Source organism: Haliaeetus albicilla, chromosome 16 (assembly GCF_947461875.1).
Source record: "Haliaeetus albicilla chromosome 16, bHalAlb1.1, whole genome shotgun sequence".
Lineage (NCBI taxonomy): Eukaryota > Metazoa > Chordata > Aves > Accipitriformes > Accipitridae > Haliaeetus > Haliaeetus albicilla.
This window is the reverse complement of record NC_091498.1, coordinates 32,500,520-32,527,762: the sequence shown is the minus strand read 5'-3', so window position 1 is coordinate 32,527,762 and position 27,243 is coordinate 32,500,520. Positions and strand designations below refer to the sequence as shown.

At 47.4% G+C, this 27,243-nt stretch overlaps 1 protein-coding gene across 5 annotated transcripts in view; it reads left to right on the top strand.

Moving 5' to 3' along the window:
• Positions 1 to 1,153: 1,153 nt before the first annotated feature.
• The window catches only part of CCDC9B (coiled-coil domain containing 9B), a 53,753-nt gene continuing 27,663 nt past the window's right edge, over positions 1,154 to 27,243 (top strand). For 2 of the 5 annotated variants that reach the window (XR_011328257.1, XM_069804364.1), the window contains exons 1-6: positions 1,158 to 1,505; positions 6,861 to 6,974; positions 8,613 to 8,717; positions 9,485 to 9,547; positions 9,943 to 10,107; positions 19,953 to 20,102. Coding sequence is in view for 4 of the 5 variants with exons in the window: in XM_069804364.1 (XP_069660465.1) it covers positions 1,485 to 1,505; positions 6,861 to 6,974; positions 8,613 to 8,717; positions 9,485 to 9,547; positions 9,943 to 10,107; positions 19,953 to 20,102 (618 nt within the window). In the remaining variant the exon portion in view is untranslated. Of the gene's footprint in view, positions 1,506 to 6,860; positions 6,975 to 8,612; positions 8,718 to 9,484; positions 9,548 to 9,942; positions 10,108 to 19,952; positions 20,107 to 27,243 lie in introns of all 5 variants that reach the window. The other 3 variants (XM_069804367.1, XM_069804365.1, XM_069804366.1) reach the window with 3 other exon arrangements.

The window sequence follows — 27,243 nt, the reverse complement described above, 5'->3', positions numbered from 1 at the left end:
CAAGGGACTATGCCAGCTTGGAAACCCAAGACAGCACCATCCTCCCAGCTCCCCTGTGTTCCCAGGGCAAGGAAAAGCCCTGCATGGCTCTGTACCTCCTGCACAGGCTTGTCCATCACAAACCTCTTGACAAGCACTTGGGCTCTCGTGTCTTTTTCCCAATTTTCCATCCACAGCAGAGTCTTCCTTTCCTTCATCAAGCCTGCATCCAAGAGGCACAGCCTGGGAAATGGTTTCAATTTCCTTTCATCATTTGAGTAGCTACTAATTAATATGGGTCAGTCTTTCCCTCTAAGCACTTTTACTAAGCCATGCTTCCAGCTCCTTTAGTGCCTTAGCCCTGATCTCCAATAGCTAAAGTTATGCACAGAGGAGGGGCCAGATTCAGAGTTCTTCAAAGTCTTTTGAAGGCTTCCCTTGAAACATGCTCAATTTCAGGTTGAACATTTTGGATTTTGTGAGCAGTTGACCTGCTCAAAGGTCTTAGAGGGGATAGGTACCAGCAGTGAGCCTGCTCGTTTTTTTTAACAGATGAACATAGCGGGGCCTTCATTAAGGTTGGGGTGTGCATCAGTCCTTAGGCAACAAAATATTCCCCTGTGTTCCTCCATCTCCTGTTTGCCCCTTGCTTGATCTGGGTCCCTGGGAGGTTGAGGGAAAGGGCTGCCAGTCTGTGTTGAGGGATGACATAGCACCCAGCCAGGACATGGTGCTGAGGTAAGGGTTCAAGTCTGGCAACCCAAGATGCAGCAGATGAATGCTGCCTCTTCTCCCAAAGCCCCGCTATTTGTGACTCTTCTGGGGGTCATTTTGGCAGCTTTCAGACAGGGACTTACAGGGGGGCCCTCTCCTTTGACTATGTGCTTTCTGCTAGTCATGGTGCCAGCTGGTAATGCCCACCCCACAGCATCGCTTCTGCTCCCTCCCTGAAAGAAAGGCACATTTTAAAAGCAGCAAAATCATTCCCAGAGAATACTGAAATTAAACAGAAAAAGGCAAATCCGGCACTTGTTTTCCCATGAAGGCTCATGCACGTACTCACACTCACAAGACATTCAGGACCCCAGATATTCTCCTGATCCCCCGCCAGGCGTGCAACTAGCCATGCATAACAAATAACACGACCCCATGAATGGCAACGGAGTGAAGTCAAGCTGTTTGCCTGATCCATTTTTCATTGTTCGCCTGGCTTTTCCCACTTTGAACGAGGGCTTGTGGCATCAGGAAGTTAAAAGGAGTCAGGAGGGGGGAAAAGGGGGAGTGTTTCTTTTAAAAAGAGAGTGAGATTGGAGAGGAGGACACAGGCACTCAAAACCCTGTCTGTGCTTGGTATATTAGGCAGCCAGTGCTCTTGGCTGGGAGCCCAGACGAGGCTTTTGTAATCAAAACATGATCTTGTATGCTGTGCAACCAGTGCTGAGAAAGGCCGTCTGATGGCTCTCCTCTTTTAGCTCTGCTCTGGAATCCGCCGGGCTTCGCCGCCGATGTCCAACATGCACCGAGCTGTGAGTGCTGCCTTTGTGGGGCCTGGGAGGGGCACGGGGTGGTGGGGTCCCTCACCCAAAAAGGCCACGAAAGGACTTGCACTGGCTTCCTTCAGGGTGGCCTTTCGGTGGTTGTCGCTTTGTTGTTTTTTTTCCTCGCCTGGCTGCCAGCAGGCACGGGGAGAAAACAAGCTGTACCGCATCGTGGGGGGGTGCTAGGGGGGTGGATTTTGGGTGCCGGGGTTTGCACGTCCATCGCCAGGGCAGGTTGCAGTGGCTGGCTCAGGACAATGTGCCCCCCAGGAGGGTGGGAGACCAGGGTAGATTACAAACAGAAACCCGGGCAGTGCTGGATGTTGCTTATCCCAGCAAGGGTTTCAGCTGCAGCTGTCAAGCCAGAGGATATTTCTTAAAAAGAGCGGATGCATTTGCTTACGCAGAAGAGTGTTAGCTAAGGGCCCCGCTCCTCTCTCCTCTTCCCTCCCCCCCACCTTCTGTCTTTCTCGCTTTTCCAACCCTTCTGCCTCCGAGGTCTCTTGCTGTAGAAGCAGGCGATCGTGGAAGTATGCAGGAAAACACTGCACGCAGAGACAGTCTGGAGTGAGGCGTCCCTCCAGCCGCCGATGAGCTGCGTAGCAAGTGTGTGTGCCACTTAGGAGTGGGGGGTATGACAGAATGAGATGTCGTCATTGAATTGAAGCACAAAGCTGCTCACTTTCCATTTCTCCTTGTGTGACATTTTTATTTGCGATAGAAAGAGGCCTCTCATTCTGCGGCTTCGTCACTCTGCCTTGCTATCTAGGAGGCATCGGGCTCAGCTGCTTTCTGATTTAAAGCCATCGCGTGTTCGTTCTGCCAAAGCCATTTATAACTCTCCCGTCGCTGTGACATACGGGCACCTTGGCTCCCCGGAAGAGCTTTGCTCTGGGGAGGGCACGGTGTAGCCACTTTTCATCCTGAGCATCAGCTTCGGCATGGGCAGGGGTGGCGGATTCGTTCCAGAAGCGGAGGAGAGGGCACGTCCCCCTGTTATCGGCTGGCTCGGAGCAGCGGCTGACGAGCAAACGCTGACTTGGCTTAACTGTACAATGGGTGAGCCCCTGCGAGCCGGTGCGTGGGCTCGAAACGCCACTCGGCGCTTCTGCACGCAGTGGGGCTGCTCTGTGGCCCCGGGGTGCGCAGGCAAGGGACCACCTCTCCTATGCATTTGCTGAAACAGATCGCGCAGAGAGTAATACATTAGTGGCTTCATTAATAAAGGGGAGGAGAAGTGCTGAATACCAGCAAAACTTTCCTTCCAGTGACTTGTTACCAGCTGGAAATGGAAAGACCCCCCCTCCCCCCCGTTGTGTTGCAACGTAGACAAAATGCTGACAAATGTGCAGCCTCGCGCGAAGAGGGAGAATGGCGTGACAGGTCTTTTCCACCTTTTGCCTTTGAAAAGAGAAGAGCACAAATACAATCTCTGCAGGAATTTTTAAATTCTTCCTGAGCCGACAGCTCTGTCAGTCCTCCTTCAAAGGAATTTGAAGATGAAAGGGGTGTGTTTGAGGGCATGCACCACTTTGATCCCACCCTTAAGCAGCCAACACCCCAGCACTCAGCAAACAGTGAACCTGCCAATTTAGTGCTCACAGAATAGCTTCTGTTCAGGTAAACATTGAATTCAGCTTTAATCAGCCTTGCAAAATGGCCATGAAAGTGTATCCACCCACATACACAATCTACTCACCTGTCGGTTGATTGATGGCGATGGAAAAGCGTGTTTCATTCTCCTGCAGACCTTGACAAAATCCCATTGTCCAGCAGGAGAATGTGTGGAGGTGGTTTAAATGTCCCTGTTGTTCCACCTGAACACAAATGTGTGCCTGTGTCCTGGCAGAGAGGCCCTCGGCGAGGGCTGTTAAATCAGCACTGATACGATACCCCTCACTGGGGATGCAAGTGTTGTATGTGCTTGTGCAGGATCTGAGTTCTACTTCAGCAGACCAGTTCTCCTGCTTTTCCCCTCTCTGGTTTCTGACATCCAGCCCACCTCCTCTGTGATGGTATCATGTTTTCAACCTTTAGTCCCTTTTCTCCAAAGAACATTAACTAGGCAGCCTTCTTCGCCCATCCACGGCCCTATTATTTGCAGATCAAGCACAGATCTGCTTGACGAGAGCTGAAATTTAGTTAGCTTTGGGGTTTTTTTCATGTAAAACCCTTGAAAGGAAGACCTAGCGTTGCAGGGATGTACAGTGATTCAGCAGCTGGATCCCTTCCTTTGAAGGCAAGTGCTGGCCATGGACACAGGGGATGATTTGCAGCCCTGGTTCCTGGGAGGCCTGTGACACTTTTGGAAGAGCAGTGATGCTAACCCCTGGCTGAATTCCCACGCACTACCTAGAATTATTTTCCGAAGGGCCAGCTGATGAAACGTGCCCACATTCTTACCTGGTGTCCATCTCCCAGGTATCTGAAAACCTTCCCATGTTAAGGAGGTAGCTCCTGCAGCTCATCTAAAATCCTATGCTTTCAAATGGGCAGGATATTCTCATCCTGGCAAAATGCTACATGACACACAAGAAATCAAGGGTCAGGTTCACAGCACCTTAATTCTGCCTCATTCGATGCATTGTCACACTATAAACACATACATCTTCAGGAGGCTGGAGCCCCTGTACATCGCTGGACAGAGTTCACAAACGTAGCTGGGAACATGGAGCAGAGTCAAAGGCTTTCCCTCCCTTGGGCTACAGCATCTGTGGTTTTACTCTTTGCCTTCAAGCCTTGGGCTTCTCACTGCATGTTTGCTCAGTTTAAGAAGGGCTGTGTTTGACAACACCCCTCCATCCGCTCCTCCGGACCTTCGCCGCTCCAGTTTTTCCTCTGGTGACCTAATTAAGACCAGGCAAAAGGCAGCTGAGGTCTCCAGGAGAAACCCTCCCTTCCCAGGAGAAAGGGTTTGCAAGCCCATTGGCTACCGCTCGAGGCTGGACCCTGGGGAGCCTGGTTGCCTGACTCACCACTGGCACGAAGGCACCCAGGGCACGGCGGGTGTTGGACCCAGATCCCGTGTCCCCAGCTGCCATGGCTGGCCCCTGACATATCCTTCCCTGAAGGAGGTCACACCTGCTATGTCATGATTAATGAAGGAAAAACCCTTCCTGCCTGTGCAGAAGCTCTTCCCAGCCTTGAATGCTACAGAGCCTGCAGCGGAGGATGCTTCTGGGGATTTTGGCGTTGGGATGGGCACAGCCGGGAGCCGTCGGCCCTGAAGAAGCGAGGGCAGCAGAAATACTCACTTGCAGGGATGCAGCGGTGATTCGCTCCCGTGAAAATGGGGAAACTGACAGTTGTCTTGAAAGTTGTGTTTTTATGAGGAATTTGACAGGAAGCCAAGAGGGATGGGCAAAAAACATGCCTTGCCCATGCATCACAAGCAAAACCGCTTTACTGTTACGGGGAATTTTAATCAATTTTATTTGCCAGTTAACCATCTAGTAACGACTGATTCTCGTTTTAAAGAAAAATAAAACCACACACACCCTTAGGAAGAACACCCCTGCTTCCCTCCCAGCACCGCTCACCCCCATTTTTTTGTCCTCTGTCCCCCTCAGCACGGGGCACCCTGTTCCTTCGGCAAGGCGAGGACAGCTCCGGCAACGGGGTCCGCGCCTGGTGGCTCCCCCTGGCCAGCAACAGCCCCTCCAGTGTCCCCACTCGGGCGGGCCTCCCTCCTCCTCCTCCCCGCAGGGCCTTTTTCTTCTCTACCCGCTCCTGCTCTGTCCTCGTTCCCCCTTTTCTCTTCAACATGGCTCCACAGAGGCACCATTGCCGCCCCTGAAGGGCGCAGAGGCGCCTCGCTCCTCTGACGGCTCCGGAGCCCCACCGACTCCCCTGATTGGCTCAGAGGCCCCACGGACTCCCCTGATTGGCTGACTTTTGGCGGGAGGCCCATGAGGGAGCGGGCTGGCAGCAGTCGGCGGTCTCCTCCCTCACAGGGCAGCCCACAGCCTACCCGCTGCTACCGAAACCACACCAGTTATGCCCGGTATAACCATACAACTGGGGTGGTTTCAGGACCAGGCTCATAGCAGCTGTCAGGTTAGCACCGGGCTGGGGCTGGGAAGGTTTCCGAGGCTGGGGTTGAAGGTGGGGCGCAGCCTTCCCCCAGGCAGGTCCCTCTCCCTGCCCCCGGCGTATGGCCGGGGGCTGAGGTGCCGCAAATCCGGGTCTGATACCGGCCCCAGAGACCTCGACAGGTCCAGGGCGAGGATGGGGCCAGGACGGTCATGTGCAGCACCAGAGTCACAGGGAGGCAATGCTGGCCCCAGAGGACGTCGGCACACATGAACCTCTTTGCCAGCCCTTGGGGACCATCAACGTGGCTTTCTGCCAGGCGCTGGCTGTTTCCGCTTCATAGGGACACAACCCTGAGAATCACCCACAAGAGCAACATCTAGTTGTAGCGAGATGGGCGACATTTTCATTCCATTTGCTTCTCGATTCCTCCAAACTTTCCTGGAGCTGTGGGCAATATGCATCGTGCATAGCAGCTGGATTTGCTGCAGTGCTCCTGCGGCAGATTTACTGCACGGGGCCAAATGGCAAGGGTGGCAGGCTGGGGGTAGCTGGGGGTAGAGTTGCGATATCAGCAAAATGGGTACCCAGGTGTGCAATGCCTGTTCAGAGATTTGGGGTTCCTTTCTTCCCCTCCTCAGTCTCACTTCATCTTACCCAGCTCTCTGTGTGAGTGAAGGAGAGGGAATATGAGATCTCAGTGGCATGCAGATGCCACGCTGATAAGGAGAGCACAAAAACACTGTTTAAAAATAAACCCGTAGTGCCTTGGAGATCTCAGCCTTGCCTCCTTGCTCTTCATGCAAACACCAGGCGAAGTCTAGACAATATGGATCAGCTTGCTGCAGTGAGTTGATACTCATCAGCATTAATTTTCGCTAGACACTGCTGTCACTAGAATATAAAAAATCCTATTTGTTATCCCTTGTGGTAACCAAGGTGCTCTCTGAATGTAAATGGACGGGAACTGATGTGCCTGAGAACACCTGAACCAACAGTAGGGAAAGGTGTCATTTACTCCATTCAGCTAAGCCGTGTGTTAACTCTGGAGCCTACCGACAGCCATCAAAGTGGGACATCAGCTTTTTGCTCTACCTGCCTCATTGCTGAACAAAAATTGTGAGAAAAGAAAAGGTCAATTCTGTCAGGAAAAAAGTCAGTTTACAAGATACAGTATTCTTTTTAATGTAGGACCAAGGGGAGAAATGGTGGGGAAAGATTCCTCCACTTCCCACCCTGTCCAAACAGAAAGAGTGCATTTCGTCCTATTGTTGTGATGACTGAGAAGAGCTTTGCTCCTTCTGTTCTCAGGATGCTGCTGTGGATGATGCAGTGTTAAGGAAGAAAGAGCAGAAAGATGTTGAACTCGATAAGAAAATCTTGGCTTTGCGGAAAAAGAATGAAGCACTCATACGAAGATACCAGGTAAGTCTGCAGATTTTTACCTTCCCCAGCTCTGTTTTGGAGTCCTCAACTCACCTGGTAAGGAAAATGGTCAGCAGTGTCAGAGCGACTTTGTTATGTAGATATCATTTTTACATCAGAAAGCATTTGGAGCATGTCGGCAGAGCTCTGCCTTTAGCTATGGCTCCTGAATTGGATTGGAAAGCAGGCTCGCCGATGCTTGTCTTGCTGCTCCAGCATCTCCTCTCGCCCTACCATCTTCCTCTATCTGCATCACACCTTTTCCACCCCTTCACCTCATATTCCCCTGACTTTTCCCCCATCTGTCCTTCCCAGTGCCTCTTGTTTATCTTCTTGGATACATAGGAGGTTGCATCCTCAAGACATTTGACAGGTTTATCTTCCCAACCTGGTGGTATGGGTTGAAGCTCTTCCATGGCCAGTCCCAGTATTTCTGTGGAGCACAGAGGTGTCCAAAACAGATTCCATGAAAAAAAACCCCAGAAGATGAAGGCAAATCAAGGCTTTAGCAACCTGCTGGTTACTGCAGCCTTACCCTCTGAATTAGGAGGAAGTACTCCAGCTACACCCTCTGGTTTTTGATCCTGCCTTGGCCAAGAGAGTCTACACAGTGGCCTGCAGGAGATATCCAGCCTGGCTTGTATGAGCTGGTTTGGGTGACATTGTGGTAACCCAGAGCTCTCTCTGTGGATTTGTTTACCCTTCTTCATGAGTGTCTGTGTACGGCAGTACAGAGTAGAAGAGCCTGAGGGTAATCCTGGCAGAAGGGTCCCCCTTGGCTTGTCTGGGATATTCTCCTGCCTGTCTGTGCCCAAGGCCACTTGGCTTTAGGGGCTCTTTAACATTTGCCAGCTGGGTGGGCAGTCTCAAGTTTGACAGAGAACCGTGCTGAAAACCCCAAAACCCAGAGCACGCTTTGTGTCTTGGATCCAGAGCTGAGAGACTGAGTGGTGCTCTGGGCTGGGTCCTGCTTAGAAGAAATTTCCTTTGATACCATAGGAGCCATTATGGACCTTTTCTGGTGGCAGCAAAAAATGGTACATAGTGGAAAGCTATGGGAAAAGTCGAATGCCACAAGCAGCTGGGGGAGGGAATCTCTTACTCTCCCATGAAATGCTACCCACCTGCTACTACCACTTGACTTCTAGAAGAAGCTGCCTAGCAGACAGCCAGACCTTGGCCACCTTCCCTTGGCCACAGATGATGCCCTGGCCCCAGACAGGCACAGGGACCATGGCTCCTGTTCACAGCCCTCCCTTTCTGCGGCGCTAGTGTGTCTTCCAGCCTCTCCACAGGTCCTATATCCAATTTTTCCTGAACCTCAAACCGATCATCTTCTCTGCCTGTCAGGAAGGGACCCCTGTACTCTATGCTTGCTTCCCATTGCATGTGCTGAGACCACAGCAGACGCTCTGAGTCAAAAAGAGATTTACTAAGATGCCTGTGGCAAAGGGACAGGTAATGCAGGTCACAGCTGCCTGTGACCCCTTCCAAGGGCACACAAATGGGACACAAGTTGGTCCACTCCTTCTTAGAGGTGGAGGTGGGTCCATTTAGGAGAAATCCTAAACAGGAGAATGGACAACATCTGTAGACATACAGGTACAGGCTGCTGATAAGGATATATATGTGTTTCAGGAAATAGAAGAGGACAAAAAGCGAGCTGAGCAGGAGGGAATGGCTGTTACCTCCAGGAGACCCAAGCAGGATGGACTCACTATTACCATCACCAAAGCTCACAATGTAAGTGCTGCCTCTCCTTCACCATGGGCCAGCTCTCACTCCAGACCTACCTCAGCAAAGTGACATTTCTGGAAAGAGATAGCCTTGACAGCAAAGCTCTTTTAGGCATAGGACATAGCTCCTAAGCCCTTGCAAAATGATGTGAAAACTCTGCAGAGATGTGTGCTCAGAATGATTTTAGCTGATGCACATAAATTTCCAGCCATGCCCAGACACCTGTACCCAAGCACACAGAATATACAGGCAAATGGATGAAAGTGTGAACAGGCACACTTGGCCCTGGATGGGTCCCAGGTGTCAACATCGCTGCAAATACGCAGGCAGACTGTATCAGGTGTATGTGTGTCATTAGAGGCATTAGGAATGCCTCTGAGAATGCCTGTAGGCTGGGCAAAGTCATGGTCTCCTTAGGCTTTGTGAGTGAGCAAAGCAAGCAGCCTTTGGTTGCTTTGGGGCTTCCCGCAACTGGGGCAAAGGCTTCAAGTCCCAGGCTTCCTTCCTAACTGGACAAAATCTGTGTCTGACAAGCCCCGTCCACCCCTCCTGGCAGTGTGGGGCTTGGTAAACCACCCGGCCAGTCCTTCTTTAACCCCTGGGTGAAGTCCTCTGCCAGAGTTCACCGGAGCCAGCCCACCCTCCTTCCATGCGTGCAGTCAGCACTCCTGGGTTGTTCGATCCAGGGCAGTGCATTGGTCACTTCTCAACCATGCCCCGGCCCTTGCTTTTCTCCGGAGGTGCGCTGTTGCACACATTTTTCTCTCATACAGGACCTGAAAGATGCAATTACCCAGACTGAACACTATGGACAAGATAGCCCAGCCCTCTCGATGGTGAGCACCACCCTCAGGAGCCATCCACTTGGCTTCCAAGGCCATCTCCATCAGGACTTAGGCTTTCCTGATCTAACTCAGTGTGCTGCAGAAAGAGATGAGGATGACATTTGTTTCCTATAACTCTGGCATTTTAGTCTGAAATGTCAGATTTGTAAGTGCAAAGGATTTTCCAGACCCGCTGTAATTGTGGGTTTTGCTGCCAAGCAGACAACAAGCCCCTTGTTCCCTAGGAATGTCACGGCACCACGCCGGGCACAGAAAGCTTCCTCAGGGCAAGGCCTGCCTTTTCTGTAGCTGGCCTCCCTGCTCGCGTGCAGGTGTGTTTGGGGAAGGGAATCGCATTGGTAAGCCAAGGGTCCTGGATTTGCTAACAGAAGTGATTTGTTTTCCAGGACAAAAGGGTGGTGAGTGAGAAATGGGGAAGCCCCTGTCCTGCGAGCTCTGGGTTCGGCATTGGCAGTGAGGAAGAGGAGGAGGAGGAGGAAGCAGATCATATGTTCACATTCAGGATGGGGAAGAGGATGCAGCTGGCTGTTACCATGGACAACAAAGCCAAGGTGAGCAGGGAAGAGGATTCTTCTTACAGTGCAACCTCTTGACTTACAAAGAGGCTTCTGTTCTGCCTCTCACTTGAGCTTTCTGCTCAGCACGTCCCCTGGGTGTCTTGTCTCCAAAGGGAATAGTTCCCTTCCCGATCCTTTTCTCTCATTTCTCAATCCTTCAGCACAGCCTCAGTCTTCATCTCGAGTTGCCATGCTCTTTCCTCCCCACGTCTGATTCACAGGAATCAGCCCCCAGGCCTTGCTAAACCTCCCAGTGGCTCCATCCAGCCATGCGTATCCAGTTCCTTTTCTGTGAAATCAGTCACCTCACTGCCCTCCTGGGCCACCAGCAGGTGTGTTAAATTGTGTTGCTGTGCCTGGAATGGGGATGGAAATAAGTGGGAGTGTGGACAGATTTAGCTGCATTACTCCCCAGCTACTCCCGGGGAGGTAGTGATGTTTGGTGGTAAAAACAGCATCATTTCTCCATGTTACTGTATCCCAGGAAGTCCTAAATGCGGAAGAAAAAACAGAGTGACATGAGTATATGTTGGAGCTGCCAATGTGATAGGCAGAAAACGTGACCCAGTATTTGCAGACTTAATTAAAAATTGTGCAAAAAAGCAAAAGTAATTGAAAATGCTACTTCATTTTTTTAAATCCCAAAACATCCCCTCCTGGGCACTACCCCATCCCTTGTGGAGTCTGTGCATCTAGATATAATGATCCTAATGGCAGCTTTGGCATGTCGGGACTTACTTGCCAAGAAGGGTTTGATAAAACTTTGGCAGTTAGTATTGGCAGCATGTCCAAGGAAGTACGTGCCTGTATGAGCTTCACGCTCTTATTTTCTTCACTTGGAGTGTATCTCAGGGGACTGATCTTGTTCTCACTGGAGTTAGTGAGTTTGACCACTGAGATAAATAGGAACAAGAATCAGAAGTGCCACCTTCTTTAAAAAAATGTAGTATTTGCATGCACAAATGCACTTGTATGGGAACTCAGGGAAGCCCTCTAGTTAGTGAGTGTCTGGAGGCAGGTTATTGCTGTAGGTGATACTTCTTGCTGTTGAATATGTTTCAAAAGAATACAAGAGGCAATCTTATCTATTTATTGATTAAGACTAAGAAGACACCAGTGAGACAACAGGAGACACAACACTCAGGTGAGCACAGCCCCTTTGTGCTGACCATGCTGACATGAAGGAGGCAGAAAGCCTCAGCTGGCCCTGCGCCTTGCTGAGACACTGGGGCGGACGAGGTCAGCCCCTGTCTCTGTTACAGCAGTGCTGGGAAAAGGAAACGGTGGCAGCAAATGGTGCTCCCATGGGTCCCCTTTTAGGCACAGCAATGTGTTTGGCCCACAAAATGACAGTGGGCTTTTTTGAGCTGATGTCCAAGCCAAAGACATTCCCCAGGGAAATGAAGCGAAACCCCACCCTTCCTGCTGCCCTGGTACGTTGGGGTAGGAGTACTGAAAACCTTGGCTGTAAACAAAAGGCAGAGAGCCATTTCTCCCTCTGAGGCAGCTTGGAAATATTCTTCTGATTTTGTGCCTTGAATGCCTTTTCATTTCTGTTTCTCCATGACCTAGTTACCCTTTCTTTCCATGAAGAAATAGGCCACAATCACTATGCCATTATAAAGTCATTATATGTTACCTTGAAGGAACTGAATCATTTAGGAAATAAAGCACCTTTCAGAATGATTTTTCAGGAGAAAGGGACTGAGGCCTCTCATTTCCTTTGTTCCATATAGATTACCGGTAGCATGAACATTCCCTTCAAATGAAATCTCATTCCAGCACAACCAAACCACCTCCTGATGTAAGGGGAAAATTTCTGTTTATTCTTAGAACATAGAAATGTAACCATCCTCATTACTGACTGAACTTTACCAATGAAATACTTGGAAGCCTCCTCTGAGGTTTCCCATGGCTATGTAGCTCTGCATGGGAGGCTTGTATCTGAAGCAATTACATTTACAGAGTGAGTGGCTCTCGTAGACGGGCTGTGTCCCCTGGAGCCGTTTCCATAATCTATAGCTCAGAATTCAAGTCCTAGATGGGGATTTGTATTAGCGCAAAACACTGGCAGCTAGATCACATTGCTGCCTTAAACTCTGTGCCAGTGTTTTTCAGCATGGCCAATTAATAGACCTCTGAGATTTTTCTGCTGGAAACGCAGACCTCTGTGTAAACTCCCTGTAAGTTCCCTGTTGTATGGTATATATGAATTTGCTTGCATTATGGGCCTTTCACAGGCCTTAGAAGCCCCCCAAGGTCTCCTGAGTGTTGGTATAAAGCACAACCCAGCAGCCTGACTTGATGACAGAGGAAAACTGATTTATTGGTGAATGTTCCAGTGGCATCAGTCCAGAACCTTCCTGTAGTTACTTTAAATATAGTTCTCAAAATGGATGAGTAGGAAGAGCATGGGACTGTAATGGGTGAGAGGGAAAAATTATTAGGATTTTGGACAAAATTGTATTTGATACCACATGAAGTACAAGCTCATTTTTTGCTGCTGCCCTGGTAAGGCATGCTCTGGGCTGCTGAAGATTAAATGAGGGTAAATAACTTAGTTCAGCTTCCCAGTGAGCAAGGTTTTACCAGGTGTCCCTGGAGAGACTTGCTTGGTGATACTGGGATGACTAAATGGGTCATCACCATCCTTCCTATGACCACGGCAAGGTTCAAGCAACAGAGTTGCTGGGCTGTGCAGAAAACCATTTACATTCAATCCTAAATATCACAAATCACTGTAACACGAGAAGCCCCAAAGGCAAGGCAGCTAGAAAACTGCATAAACTGGACAGAAGTTTGGGGTTTTCCTTTGTTGCCCATGTTCTTTTTCCTGACACTCCTCAGATGGGTATTTTTAACACTGCCTTTGCAATCTGGGGCATGCCTCAGACATTAGATGGGCACTCCTCAATTTACAGTTTCTCAGTGAACTGCTAGAAGGGAAGCAGTATAGGTTTGTCTGACTGCAGCTAAATAGCTAATGCCAGAGTCTCAAATCCCCTGCAGGCAGTGAGTGAGCTGGGGATGGGCTGTGAGGAGGGGAAGAGATGGCTCTGCCCAGCACTGCCAGCTGTTTGGGCCCTGCTCTCTGTTTCTGCTGGCTCTGCATGGGCACTTTCCTCATCTGAGATCCCTCGCTTTGGGCTCTAACAAACCGAGGACCAGCATTTCCCGATGTGGGACAAGCAATCTAGGAAATCACTGATATTGTTAAAATAATGAACAAGCGAAAGAAGACACATGTCGGCACATTAAGCAGAACATGCCTTCAGGCGACGCATCTTAGCCAGAAGCAATATGGGGAGCAAGGGAGGGAGAGAGAGAGAGTATTACCTAGAAAAGCTGGTGGTCTCCCAGCCTGTATATGTCTTGCTATCACAGCTCTGTTAAATAGATATTTCCCGTATCAGCCTCCGAGTCTTCCTGGCCATCTGCTCAATAAACTGCAGGGTTTAATGGCTTTGCCAGTGCACCAGCCTTCCCACTGTGACTTTTAACATCTAATGGCCCAAGGAAGGTGCCACCTCCCTGTAAATCCATTAGTGCACTTTGAGGCTTCCATCCTGCTCACGGTGTTTGGGTACAAGGTCCTCTGCAGTGGTTTTCAGGTTTTTGGGTAGTGGCTTTGCTGTTGCTTGTACTCAGGGCCCATGTCCCTCCTCAGGAAGGACTTTCTCAGATAGTAAATGGTGAAGCCATCTTCAAACATACCCAGCCAGTGCTGGGCCTGCCTGGCTTGTGACCATGTTATTTGTCTAAAGGACAGGCCATCACCACCTAAACACTGAAGAGCTCTAAGGAACAGAAGTTGACTTAAGCTAGAATTAATGTTTGATGTACAAGTTATGGAGTAATAGCTTGCTATTACCTCGCTAAGTCATCACTGGGCTTACTTTCTTAATAATAAAAAAAATTAACTAGAATGCTGAACAACTCATATAGATGCTCTGTTTAGGGCAAAGCATGCCCAGCTCTCCAGTTCGTTAACTAACCTCAGCGGTACAACCTAGGATTACTGCACATGCCTGCTCAGGGCTTAAAGGAGGGAAGATGTATTGCCTTAAATGTCACAGGAAACTCAGGATTATCCCTGGAGCAAAGATATTTCCTGGGAATAATAACCACTGAAGAACAAAGCGATGTGCAGCTTCAGCACCAAAGTATCTACCAGGCTTGAGCAATTCAGTGGTTCCAAAGCAAAGTCACACCATATTTTCAGCCTCTGAATCATGCTGCAAACAGAGCAGGGAAACAAGACAGCAAGCAGTTAAGAGCCTATTCTGCAAGGTGTAGTGTGTCCGGCTGCCTTCAGAGAATGTCAGCAGATCTCAGCTCTTCCCCAAATATGTTACAGTCATGCAGGACTGGGTCCTGTGCAGGAGGCTCTAACTTAAGTCATTACCATGATTCCCAAGAGCTTTGCTCTTACAGTGGGAGAACACCATCCTTTTGTGGGGACTGTTTGCATGTTGAGGAAATGGGAGTGCCTTGCTTGGGCTGCAGAGTTCCTCAGTGGCAGCTGGTAGCTTCCTCGGCTGGAAGGTTGCTGCCAGGGAGGCAGATGCTGGGGAAAAGAAAGAGATTCTTTTGTAGAAAATTGCTTTACAGATTGCTTTGGGCAATTGCCCAGATTGCTTTACAGTGCCCTCCTCCCCAAAAGATGTGAGCAAGGAACAGGTTTTTAGAAGAGGAGAGGCTGGTGTGGGGAGAGAAGGAAGAGAGGTGCAGTCTTGTATACACCAATTCCAAAACAGGGAGGCTGTATTTGTCCCTGTGGTGACTCCACTGACATTTCTGGGGTTAAGTCACAGCCCTATGATGTGTAGGGGGCCTCAAAAAACTGCTAAGCACTTTTCTTCCATGTTTTCTATGCATAAGAAGGAGTTTAGTTTTCTTTATAAGGGCAACTGTGAAGCACACACAATGATGCTTATCATTTCATCTTTTCTAGCTGTGGGGGAAAGTTTAAATAGGAAGGCTCAGGTTTTCAGAGCAGCTGACAAGATTTCAGCTTTCACTACCTTTTCATTGCAATGGGAAGTATTTGTTCATGTATCTGGAAGACACATGATTCAGTTAGTATAACTTTGCAAGCTACCGTGTAAGAGGTGTCCATTTACATAGTCTTTAATGGAAGAGTTAAATGAAACTGCATTTTCCTGTGTTAATCACAAGGTAAGAGCACCAGCATGGCCCGTTAGTGCTGATACACAGTAACTTCCTAAAACAACCGTGTTAATACTGTATATCTGAGCTACTAGATCATCTCAGCGTAACTGCCAACATGAATGAGACCAGAGGATACTCTTGTGGCCGCAGACATTGCCCTGTGAACCCAGAGGGGATGGCACAAGAGATTTGTAGCTTCAAATTATCCAGCCCAGCTCTGTGGTCTGAAATACAAGACCAAGATAGTCTATTCAAAAGGTTAATTTTTCTTCCACCCATGTCCATTAGTACTGATTTGCACTGACATAAAGAAAAACCACATTGGTTTCTTCGACTGCAAGCAGGAATCCTATGCTGACCATTCTAATTCCAGTCTCCAGTTTCAGTGAAATTTAGGAATAAAATATATGAATCATAGAACATAAACAGGATTTGAAACATTCTTTTAATTTTAAAACATCCTATGTTTGTATTGGCTAATAGTTCTGGCAATGGAAATATGTCACCTTTGGATATGATGTGATTCAGTCATTCAGAAGCAGGTGCCACTTAAAAAGCCAAGTCCTAAGTCTTTGTGAGCTTTGTGGCTGGCTGATCCTGAATTCTGGTCTGTACTACCTAGTTCTAGTTGTATAAAAGCCAGAGCTGCAGAAAATAGGCAAAATTACTAAATTTATACTTGCATAATAAATTCATTACTTGCGTACATCTACACACATGCATGTGTGCATATACACACATATGCAGATGTAAAACCTAAGTAAGTTTTACTTCATAGTTGAAGCAGGCTACAGACTTGGACACAATAACAGAATCATAAAATAGCTGAGGTGGGATGGGACGTCTGGAGGTCATCTAGTCTGATCCCCTGCTAAAAAGTTATCTTCAAAGTTATCTCAGGTTGCTCAGGGCTGAGTCCGATCAAGTTCTGAAAATCTCCAGTGACAGAGATTTCACAGCCTCTTTGGGAACCTGTTTTCAAGTGTTTGACTACCACCATTGTGACTTTTTTCCCCCCTTAATTCCAGTTGTACTTTGTCTTTTGGCAGGTTGTGTCCATTGTCTCTTGTCCTTTCGCTGTGTACCTCCAAGAGGAGTTGGACCCTGTTCTCTTCATAACACCTTTTCAGACAGAGGAATACTGCAATTAGGTCCCCTCTTTGCCTTCTCTTCTCTCTCCAGACTTAAAAAATGCAGCCTCACCATATGCATCCTATGCTCCAGCTCTGTAACCGTCTTGGTGACCCTCCACTAGACTCTTTCCAATTTGCCTATACCTCTCTCATCTTGTAGTGAAGGGAAATTGGACACAATACTTGAAATATGGCCCAAACAGAGGGAGGCAATCACTTCCCTCAACATGATGGCTACCTTCGTGCTGATGGAAGCAAGCGAACAACTAGCCTTCCTCAGTGTTCACTTATGGTCAAATCATTGCCTATCAGGCTCCCAAAGTACTTCTGCAAAGCTGCTCCCAGCCAGCTGGGTCCCTGCCCATAGTCATGCATGGAATTCTTCGGGGTTCTTTTGTCCCAGGTGCAGGACTTGTCATTTATTTTTGTTGACCTTCCTCCACCCTGTCAAGATCCCCCTGCATGACAGTACTATCCTCCAGTGTATCAGCTTGGTGTCAGCCAGGGACTTGATGAAGGTATAGTCTGTCCTATTATCCAGATCACTGAAGAAGATGCTAAGCAGCAGAAAGCAGCCTGACAGTGACATCAGTGTATGTGCTCAGCACCGTTGGATGCAGCCCACCTAGTGCAATCTTCTTACTTTATTTAAATGGTCCATAACTGAATCTTCCAGGATGCTGAGGGAGTGAAGCATTTCTCTGACTCTGCCACTAGGTTAGGGACTTGGGAGGTAGAGAGCAGACCTTGCCAGTAAAAGACCAAGGCAAAGAAAGCATAGAGTAACCAGTCTTTTCCATGCCTTGTGTCACTAAGTTGCCCACCCCATTCAGCAGCAGGTCAACAGCTTTCATCAACTTTCTTTGCTGCTAATGTATCTACAGAAGTCCTTCTGGCTGACCTTCACATCTCTCACTTGTTTCAACTCCAGGTGAGCTTTGGCTTTTCTAACTCCATCCCTGCATGCCCAGGTCCTGCTCTCATAATCTTTCTTGAGAGCCTGTCCCTTTCCACCTCCCACACACTCCCTTTTTGCATTTAAGTTCAAGCAGGAGCAACCTACCCAGCCAAGCTGGCCTCTTTCCACAACTGCTCATTTCTTGTATAACAGGAAGTCTTTACTTATGTTCTTGTGCCTTGTCCATGAAAATCAATCAGGTCTCCTGGGCTCCTTTCCCCTTCAAGATGGGTTCCTGCAGGATCCTGCCTGCCAGTTCCCTGAACAACTCAGCATCTGCTCTCCTGAAGCCCATGGTCTCTAGTCTGCTCCTTGCCTTCCTTACTGCTCTCAGGCTCCTAAAATCCATGGTCTTCTGGTCACTGCTGCCAAAGCTGCCACTGACCTTCACGTCTTCAACCAGTTGTGACTTTAGTAATTGGGCAGTCACTTACTAAGTTGCAGTAATGCAATTGTTTGTAATGTTGTGACTGCAACGGGATGTGTAATTAAGGATAGTATAGCATGCCCTATTTGTGGGGGGAGGAGTAAAGCTAGGATTTCAGAGCAGTTTAGATTCCGGTTTGAACTTTCTGGCTCTGCCCGGTCTCTGATAAAATCATATCCTTCTCAAGACAGATACATAGACAAAAACCTTAAAACAGCTCACAGAATTTATAGGTATGGGGACTTTTCCAGGACATATATCTTAGCTGTAGGTAAAAGTACACCTAAATGTCTGGCTATGGTAGATGCCAAGACATTTGTACTCCGTATTTAAATGATTGCCTATTCTCTTGACTATCAGATTTTACTCTCTCAGGAAAAGATCTTGACATCTCTAGGGATGCCTCACAGATGTTGGTCCTCAGCAGCAGTCAGAGTAGGAAGCTGCATTGACACAAACATAGAGAACAACATGGAAAGTACTAGAATGGCATTGAACAGATTGGCAGCAGATCCTTGCTTTGAACGCAACATGTGGCTTCACTTATTTCAAGAAAGCAGAAATAGCAAGGGTCTTACTAAGGGCAGCAAAACTTGTTAGGAGCTACAGCTGAAACCTAAAACCAGAGTTGTACATACTCAAGGGAATGTATAAAAAGGTTCCCACTATGTCCACACAGCTCTGGCAGACAGAACCAAAGGCAGTGCAGGAACCCACTCCTCCTCTTGCGTGCATCAGACTAACTCAAGAACTGTCTCTGCTGAGACAGCAAAATTACACAGATGTGAAAGAATAAACAAGAGACTGAAGGTCTAATGCTAGAAATACTCCAGTACCTCCTAAAACATTTATCATGTGTTAGGAAGCTCGATGACTGGACAAGCAATAAAAAAGGTCTTGCTGACGGAGGCTGTCTACAGCAAGGCTCCCTCCATGCTAACATCTGCACTTCTGGCAGAGCCAAGTGAAGATGAGGCTAATGCAAGACATCTTGATATCATATGTCATGGCAAATTCACTAATGCTTGCAACACTTCCATAAAAATCAAAGGTCAGTGTGTGCTGTTTGTTTTTGAAACCAAGTTCGTAGCAACAAAGAGTTCCCAAGTTTCACTGAAGTTTACCTGGAGATTTTGAGCTCCTTTGAAATGAAAATTCCAGTATGTGTGTATGTCCAAGGAGAAAAACAGAGGAAAACATACCACCCTTTAGAGAGGGAAGTTTCTGAGGTTTGTTTATCCCTGGTAAAGCTGAGCAGAGGAATCATACAGATGAAGAGAAAAGAAAAAGGTCAGAGGTAAAGATGGAGATACTTTATTAAGTCTCTAATTTCCTTGTAAGGCAAAAATAAAAAGGCACATGATGGAACTGAAAGATGATACTTTTAAATGAGAAAAAGTATGTATTTTTGAACAAAAGATCTGCTCATTTTGTGGAAGTGATGGCTGAGGGCACTGGCAGGAGCTCAGCCAGCAACAAAGATAATTAACAAAATAAGAACCAGATGTAAATCCATGCAGTAAAGTCATGAACTGATACAGACAGCTGGAAATAATATCTGAAAGGGGTAAACTGCCCTTGTTCAAGGAGTTTATATATCAGTTTTCTAAACTATTTCACTGCTGAATAAATCATTCCAGAAATATGAACACACAATGACTATGAAGATGATAAATTATCAAGTGTTAATACATGTCAGGGTAGTAACTGCTTTGTGGGCAAGGTTAGAGAGAACACCACTGTTTCCCTTCTCTTTCACCCTCTAGGCTTCTGCTCCAATGTAGCCTCACATTTTATTGGGTCATGTTGTTTGGTGAGAGGACAACTTCACATTTGTTTCAAAGACACAAATGCAAGATGGCTTGCCTGTCTAAAATAAAAACATCAGTCAGTGTTCATACTGCAAAGCATCTAAACAGGGTAAATCCCACCCTACCTAAGCTGTGCTCAGTTAAGCATGCCTATGTAATATTACATATCCCTTAAAGTAGGGTGACAGCTTTATAAACCAAGACGACTGACTATCATCTGGCTCGTGTTTCTGTTCTGCCAGACCAAAATCCTTTGCAGTTTGGGGGTGGCCAATCTCCTAGGAAGGGTACTGCACAGGGCTAACAGAGGTGTTGTTAACTCATCCTATCCTTTCCAGGGCAAGCGGATTGTCAGTGAGAAACGCACCGAGTGCTTCCCTGGCCCAGGCAGAGTGCCAGACCTGAGTGAAGAAGAGGCAGACCATTTGGTAGCTTTCCGACGGGGGAGGAGAATGCAGATTGCCATCACCATGGATAACAAGGAAAAAGTAAGTGCATTGCAAATAACTGAACTGCAGCGTATCAGTGGCATCCACTCGTTCTGCTGGCATGAGAAGGGCCATGGAGACAGATTAGGAGCTAGCCTAGCAATAGGACATTGGGAGAGACTATGTATTAATAGGAGCTTGTCACCATAAAACTCTCTGGTTTCCATCACTGTGAAAGAGGAAGGGCTACAATCCTTTCCCTTCTCTGTGATCCTAGCTAGGACTAGCAGGCTCTTAAACATACTGGGTCCATAAGAAATAGCAGATGCTGTTTTGGGAGGATCAATGAAAGCACTGACAGATATGGGGCATGAAACTCACCCCCTGTCTCTTACCAACTTCTTTTTGGGGCCATACAGCAGACTGAGTCAGGAGTGCTGTCCTCTTGAGTCACTGCATGACCTAAAAGTTAACAGAGCTGGGCAATATCTGCTTCTAAACCCAAGTCCCGCTGTGCCTGGCCATAACCTACTGGGTGAGCTGGCTGAACTTTGTTAATCTTTGAAACATATTTCAAATACTTCTTCACAAATACCTTCCTCTTCACACACACGGAGGCATGTGATATTTTCCTATTTGAGAGTTTGCACAGATAAGTAAGAATGCCTGCAGCAAACAGGGTCAGGAAGGACTATGAAGGAAAACAACACTTAGTGTAGCTGCCAAACACACCCAGGAACGCTGGGAGACCTATGCAGCACCCTCTCTGGGACAGCAGCCAACCATCTGCTAACTGCCCACGTTAACTTCAGCTTCTGCTCCTCCCCAGAGTCTACCTAGGCTCTGAAAGCCCATGTGCTCATGGCTACCAAGCAGTTATTTTGAATGCCATAAACCTCATTTTCGCTGCCTGATCGAGCCACTAGTAACTATCCATTTGCCAGGGGTTCACGTGGCAGGTGTCACCCGTTTCAGTCTAGGCATCATGAACACACCTAGACATGATGAGAGTGACCTGACCATGCCTGTGCTGTAGCTGTCCTTGAGGCTGTCAGATGTAATTCTGTGACATGCAGGGCAAGTGTCTCCACTTCTGCTCTTGCTGGGCTTGTTTAAATACTTGTCTTGATACCTTGAGGTCATCAAGGCTGAGACTGTGCTAGGAGAGAGTAGGAGGAGGAGTGCCTAGATTGTGGCTTCAGAACCTGAGCCTTGTTTTAAGTGTATGGACAGCCTTGGAAAAGGTAACCTCTCATATGCATTCATTATGGAACATGAAATTTGAGGCTGAGGGGTCCACATATGTGGTTTTGGCAATGCCTTGCTCATATTGGCTCCAAAGCAGCTAGATTCAGAGAGTGTAAGAGAGCAGGCCTACAGCTGCGCTGGTTTAAAGCCATACCTGCCTACACCTTTTTACATGAAGCACAGAAGATCTGATGCTGTGAACCATAGGCAAAGAGGGTGTGAAGTCCCTAATGCGTGGCAGATTTGATTTTTGGTGATTCAGCAGAGGCTGGTGTTTTGGGTCTTGCTCCTGCTGCTTTCAGCTCCCACTGTGCTACCATTCATTTAAGCCCATTCATTTAAATTAATTCCCAATGATTGCACTTACCTCCATATAGCAGTTCAAGGAGCTCACATAACTCTGTCAACCCTCCTTTCCTCAATTGTACATAGCTGCAGTGGTCTCCTTCACACGGCTTGGGCTAGAAGGTAATCCTAATAATCCCCAGGAATGCAAACAACTCTATGTTGCTCCTCCTCAGATACCAAAGTTCATTAAAAGTCTTCCCTTTTTTTTCCCCCTTAATCCAAACCCAGTCGCTCAGTTGGCAGACGGTAGGACTGAAGCTCAGGCACTCTTCTAGCAATAGCGGGCTGTGAGGGAGGCCTATTCGGTGCTGGATGAGAGGCTGCTGATGCTGACGTCCACAGGGAGAAGGATTGTGCAGAGCCATTTGGTGCCTTCACATCTTGGCTGAACAAGAGAAGGATCTCTCTCAGGAGCACAGGAAAGCCACAGAGGCTTCATATAACTCTAGCTATCAAATAACACTACCAAGGAGCAATATATGCCCTCAGCATTACTTAAGACTGAAAAGAAAAATTAGTTTTGCTTGATCACCTGGTCTTCTGGCTGGACAGATAGCCTGGCTCAACAGCAGTCATGGACTAATGTCGCTGGCAAGAGCTATTTAGGGATAGCATCATGCTTCTTGCTGGCACAGAAAAATTCTCCCCTGCTTTCTGTTACTGAGCATTGAAGCATACCTCCCCCAGCCTCTTGGAAGCTCACAGAGGGCAGAATGAGAGCTTATTGCTCCCTGGAAGGCAAGGTGCTTTCAGGGACCATGTGTTCTCCCAGCCTGCACAGGAGGCAGGGAGCAAGCACAGGGTTTGCCATGGAGCACACCTCCCACATCTGGGAAGTGGAGAGTCCAGAAGAGCATGTTAATGAGCTTATTTTAAAAGTGGGCTTTCGTGGGAGCATTTGTTGTTGTTCTTTGGATTCCTCTTATAATTTAGAAAAAGATATAAAAGTGTTTGATACTCTAGTATCCAATACCTGTTACCAGCTGGATATGTTTCAGAGTCCAGCTGAGCTCAAGAGATTTCCTTGTTCCTGGTGATTTCACTGGACTGATCAGGCCCTGCTCCATCCCCAGTTAGTGAAGATAGATAGCTTCATAGTACCATTTTAATTGTGTAACTTCAGATAACAGCTACAACAGCCAGGACAAAAACCAGCTCTCAGCACACAGGCACCTTACAACGTGACAAAAAGATGTGGCTGTAAAGAGAGTTAAATGGTTGAATTTCACGGTCACTTCTGCAAGCTACTTTCTTCCATCCGCACTTGGTCAACCTTTTCCCAGGATCAGTGACAGAAGCAGATAGGGCCTGAAGTGACAGGTCACGTTGGCATCTCACACATCATGCCAGCTTGGGCTTGTTGAGTCAAGGGAGATTTGGTCTGGCCCACCCTGTCACTTCAGCTGTTCCTAAGCAGCGTTAAGGATTAGTGTTTTAAACAACTGCTTCTTTTTTACTAGTAGTGATAGTGCTTGAAAAATTGTAACCAGGCAAGTCTCTCTCACATGCTGTGCCTCAGAGCTATGTGTTTCTCCAAGAGGCACTGGAACACTGCAGTGCAGAAAGCAGATCAGAGTTAGTAACACCAAAATGCATAAAATGCTGTATTAAATAATTTTAGCCTGCAGGACTCAATGTGTGTCACAGGGATGTTGAATACAGCAATTCACTTTGGAAATGGAAGCTGAATCCCACCAGCACTGGTGAATCACAGCATCCACAAACCTGGCAGCCCTGGGCTTCAGTTCCCCCCACATGAACAGGGTTGTAGCATGCCCCTGCCTTCCTAGCTATGGTGACAATAACCATGTGAGTGATGCTGAGTGGCTCAGCACTGCATCACTTCAGGAAAACTGGTAAACAGGGAACCAGCTGGTAAACAAGGAAACCTGCCCTGGTGGGCTCAGCAACCCAAAGCCACTCCAGCACTGCAGCAGAGCTGGGACCTGCCCAGTGTGGGCCATGCACTAATAGGAGCATTAGTTGTTTGTGCAGCAGTGTTTGCACTAACACGAAGTTTTTGCAGCAGCAGCCAGCGTCAGGGAAAGAGCAGAAGAGCAGGGAAACCTGCAGTCATCCCTCCCCTCCTATACTTGCCAGCCCCCAAGTTAGGGGCCTCCTCTGCCAAGAACAGCATCTTTCTCCTTGACAGGCTTTTTCTTGTCTGAATTCTAATTTTTTTTTTTTTTTTGAGTCCATCTAAACTTTATCCCACACACATCTCGAGCCAGGAGCTGCAATGTTAAGTGACGTGCTGTGTTGAAACATGCCTCCCTTCTTTTTTTTCAGACTTGTTACTTGATAACTCCATTTGATGCTTCTGTGTCACGGGAAGCAGTGCATAGATCATCCCCTGTTCACTTTCCCAAAGCACAAACGATTTTATTGACCCATTTCACATCTCCCTTCAGCCATCTCTCCTGCAGGCTTAAGAGACTGACCCTATTTAGACATATCTGGCAAGGAAGTAGTTCTGTATTTTTGATCACTCTCATTGCCCTTGTTTGTGCCTTTGTTATTTTTACTATATTCTTTTAATACAAGAGGACCAGAACTGTACATGGTATTCAAGCTGTGGGCTCTTGTGGATGTACTCAGTGAAATAACAATGTTTCTGGCTTGTTCTCTATTCTTCTCCAAACAACTTTGCATTTTCTTTGCTTTTTTTTCTAAATAATTGAGCTAACATTTTCAGAGAACTAGTCACAATAACAACAAAATTTCATTCCTGAGTGTTAATCATAGTTCAGGCTTCATTACTGTGTGTATATATATAAGAAGGGACATTTTTCTCCATGTGAGTTATTTTGTATTATTGATATTGAATTTTATCTGTAATTTTATGATGCAGGCATTCAATGTCAAGAGATCTTTTGCAGCTCTTTCCTGGCAAATTACATTCTTTGCTCTGGATGATTTAGTGTCATCAGCACACTGTCATCTCTCTATTCAGCTCCTTTTCCAGACCATTTATGAGCATGTTGAGCAGCACATGTTCCAGTGGCACATCCCTGCTAATCTTCTACCATGGAAACTGGCATTTTCTTGCCACTTTTTGTTTTCTATCCTTTAATTAGTTGTCAATACAAAAAAGAAACTTCATTTTCATCCCCAAATTGATGAGCTACTGGGAGAGCCTGATGGGGTATCAGTGTTGTCATCTGAATAGCTGTGTCTTAGGACCTGAACTGAGAGCCCCAATTCAAGGATTAGCTTTCAGCATCCCTTATTACCTCAGCATGGTCCATCCTTTGGGGTTTTTCGCCTCATGTCGCAGCTGGTTCCCTGCTCATTCTGGGTTATTTGTGTCCTCCCTGACACAGAGGCCTCGCTGGTGCCTAGGAGAGCAGATCACATGTGTCACTCCCCCTTTGGTAACATCCTGTAGCCTGGCCACTGTCAAATTTGCCTCCTCCTCTCTGCACTTGCCAGATTTATCCTATTAAAACATTTAATGGGCATCCTCGTTATCCCACATTTTCTCTATTTTTATTCACAATGAAATTCAATAAAAAGAAAAGAAAAAAACCTACTCCCATTCGAGCTACCCTTGATGCTTCTAGCTAGCACCACGTTGTCAGTCCCAGACCACATCACAGCTGGCAGCGCACAGCTGTGGCAGAAGCTGCCAAAGAGGAAATGCAAGAAAAAAAAAGCTGTTCTCATGATTTTCTTTTCTGAAACATCCCCAGTGCCTTATATTACCCTGCCATCTTGAAGCCTGTTTTTTCCTACCCAGTGAAAGACTCTTTCATTCTCTGTTAGATCAGAGGGCTGGGGGGACCAAATTATCCTGTCTCCTTGCAGAATGAATTAGCCTGAGCACATTACTGATGCAACTTCATGGCCTCCAGTGCTTCTGCTAGCTTGGAGGTGCCACATCTGGGACCTTTCTTCCCACCTCTGCCTGGCTGCCCCTAAATCTGCATCAGGGCTCTCCCTGCAAGTAGGGCCAGGGATAATGCCTAATATTTAGCACCAGTGTTCCTAAAAAGTCACTCCATGCTCTGGCAGTGTTTCAGGACCATTAACACATTAGAGCTGTGAGCCAGCAACCCAGGACCAGTGGAACACAATGGTTAATCAGCAGGTTACAAATAATGTTTTAAATGGACAGTTGATAGGGCTTCGGGGCTTTTAAACTGTGCTTTTATTAACAGAGTTTCCCAGGATGGTATATCAGAAGTGACTGTTTGTAATCAAGAGACACAAAAGCTGCTTTCAGGGGCATACACAGATGATTCTGACTCCCATGCTTGCATAGGAGAGGAACCAAACCTGTGGCAGGAGAAACACTTGCTTTTACATTGCAGATGGGAGGGGAGGATAGGCAGAAAGGGTGGCTGAAAAGTCTTTAGCTCCCTTCAGGCAGCACAATTAGTAGGCAGATTTTTCAAAAGAGTTAGAAAAAAATAACCTCTCATGTACTAGTTTCAAAAATCCTGCCCAGTGGGGGAGCCAAGCACTGGAAAACCAGCTCTAAGCTCTCGCATAACTCTCCTCCTGCGGAAGAAATGCCAGTTCTGGTGCCGACATGTGCCTGAGGAAGTGGGTACCAAAAGGCTAATTTAACACATCTGTTGGTGCTTATTTCTAAAATAAGAAGTCCTGAAGTAGCCCAGAGACATCGAAGCCCCTCAAACCTTTTGGTTTGGAGAACTGTTAGTACAAAACAATGGTTAACATGCATGGATAATGGCATCAGCATTGTTGCCATTGCACATTAACATTAGCTGGATATATATATATATGTCTGAAGGTCAGACAAACCCAGTGGCAGAAAGCATTTGGGATCCCAGGGCTGTATCCTGGTTAGGAGCAGGCTCTGCTCCACCCCGGACCATTCTGTGGCTGAGAAATTGAGAAATCCTTGCATAAATCTCAGGATGAACAAACATAATCTTCTCTGTCTACTTTAGGTTTTTGTTCCTTCCTCACATCTCTTCCCCTGCTGTGCAGGAACAGTTAAACTATGAGATGATAATGTCATTGTCGTATTTCATAATTTTGGGGGCGGAGAGAAGGAAGGAGGAGAAAAACATGTTTTGCTTCCCCGTGGCCTGGGTGTGTCATAACAGGCTAACAGCAGCTCTGGGGCAGCGCAGAACTAATGCGAAAATCTGCTCCTGAGCAAGTGCAAAATCAAAGCTAACCATGGTTCCCTTAACTGCACAGTTAGACCTGCTTTCACGGTAGAAGAGAACTAGATTTTTTTGGTCCTCTCTATTTTCCACAGTGCCCTTTGAGAAGCAAAAATAGAAACAGACTAAGGAAAAAGGCAGCCGGGCTTTGAGTGAGGGATGTAAAAGGATGGAGAGTTGTACAGTGTCCCTGTGACAAAGCAATTTGTGGTGTGCACCGAAGAGCTAGCACCCAGAACGAGAGCCGCCGGGATGCAGGTCTCCAGTGCTGGTCAGCCACGCAGGAGCTGCATCTTCTCCCGTGTCTCACGAGCTGCAGCGCAGTCCCTAAGATGGGCTGTCCCAGCACATTTCCTGGGCGCAGGCTCGCTCTTCGCTGCTCCTTGGCAGAGACAGGGCTGAAGTCAAGCTGTGCTGAGCTGCAGACAGGCAGAGGCACACTGCTCCCCCCACAGCTTACGCAC